Here is a 456-nt window from a genome sequence, read left to right as displayed (position 1 = left end):
GTTGCGGCGGGCCCGCCGTAAGGTCCCCTGCGGAGGCTCCTCTTCTCCGGGCTGAGCAACCCCAACTCCCTCAGCCTGTCCTTACAGCAGAGGTGCTCCAGCCCACCGATCATCTTTGCGTCCCTCCTCTGGGCCCGCTCCAACAGCTCCACGTCCCTCCTGTGCGGAGGGCTCCAGAGCTGGGCGCAGTGCTCCCTCCAGATGAGGCGTCACCGGAGCGGAGCCTCCGGAGGGGCAGAGCCAGGAAAACCGCGGCGTGACGCCCCGGCTCAGGGGCAGACACGAGGCGCCCGGCCCGGCGCGCCTACCTGGTGACGAGCTCGTAGCCGGACATGATGTTGCCCATCTGGTCGGCGCCCCCGAGCTGGACGCGGCAGCCGTGGCGGCGGTGCAGGTGCAGGAAGTCGTAGGCCTGCAGCGCCGGGTAGAGGAACTCGGCCAGGCTCATGCCCTCGG

At 70.2% G+C, this 456-nt stretch overlaps 1 protein-coding gene across 1 annotated transcript in view; it reads right to left on the bottom strand.

The window, feature by feature from the left end:
* Nucleotides 1-451, bottom strand: part of YARS2 (tyrosyl-tRNA synthetase 2, mitochondrial) — a gene marked incomplete at its 5' end in the record, with an annotated part of 10,450 nt that extends 9,999 nt beyond the window's left edge. The window contains one exon of the mRNA XM_008937602.1: nt 309-451. Within this exon, the coding sequence (XP_008935850.1) occupies nt 309-451 (143 nt within the window). The remainder of the gene's footprint in view (nt 1-308) is intronic.
* Nucleotides 452-456: the final 5 nt, after the last annotated feature.

The sequence above is a fragment of the Merops nubicus genome, unplaced genomic scaffold (genome assembly GCF_000691845.1).
Source record: "Merops nubicus isolate BGI_N331 unplaced genomic scaffold, ASM69184v1 scaffold19440, whole genome shotgun sequence".
Classification (NCBI taxonomy): Eukaryota; Metazoa; Chordata; class Aves; order Coraciiformes; family Meropidae; genus Merops; species Merops nubicus.
The sequence above is the reverse complement of the archived record's forward strand: the minus strand, read 5'-3'. Positions and strand labels throughout refer to the sequence as shown.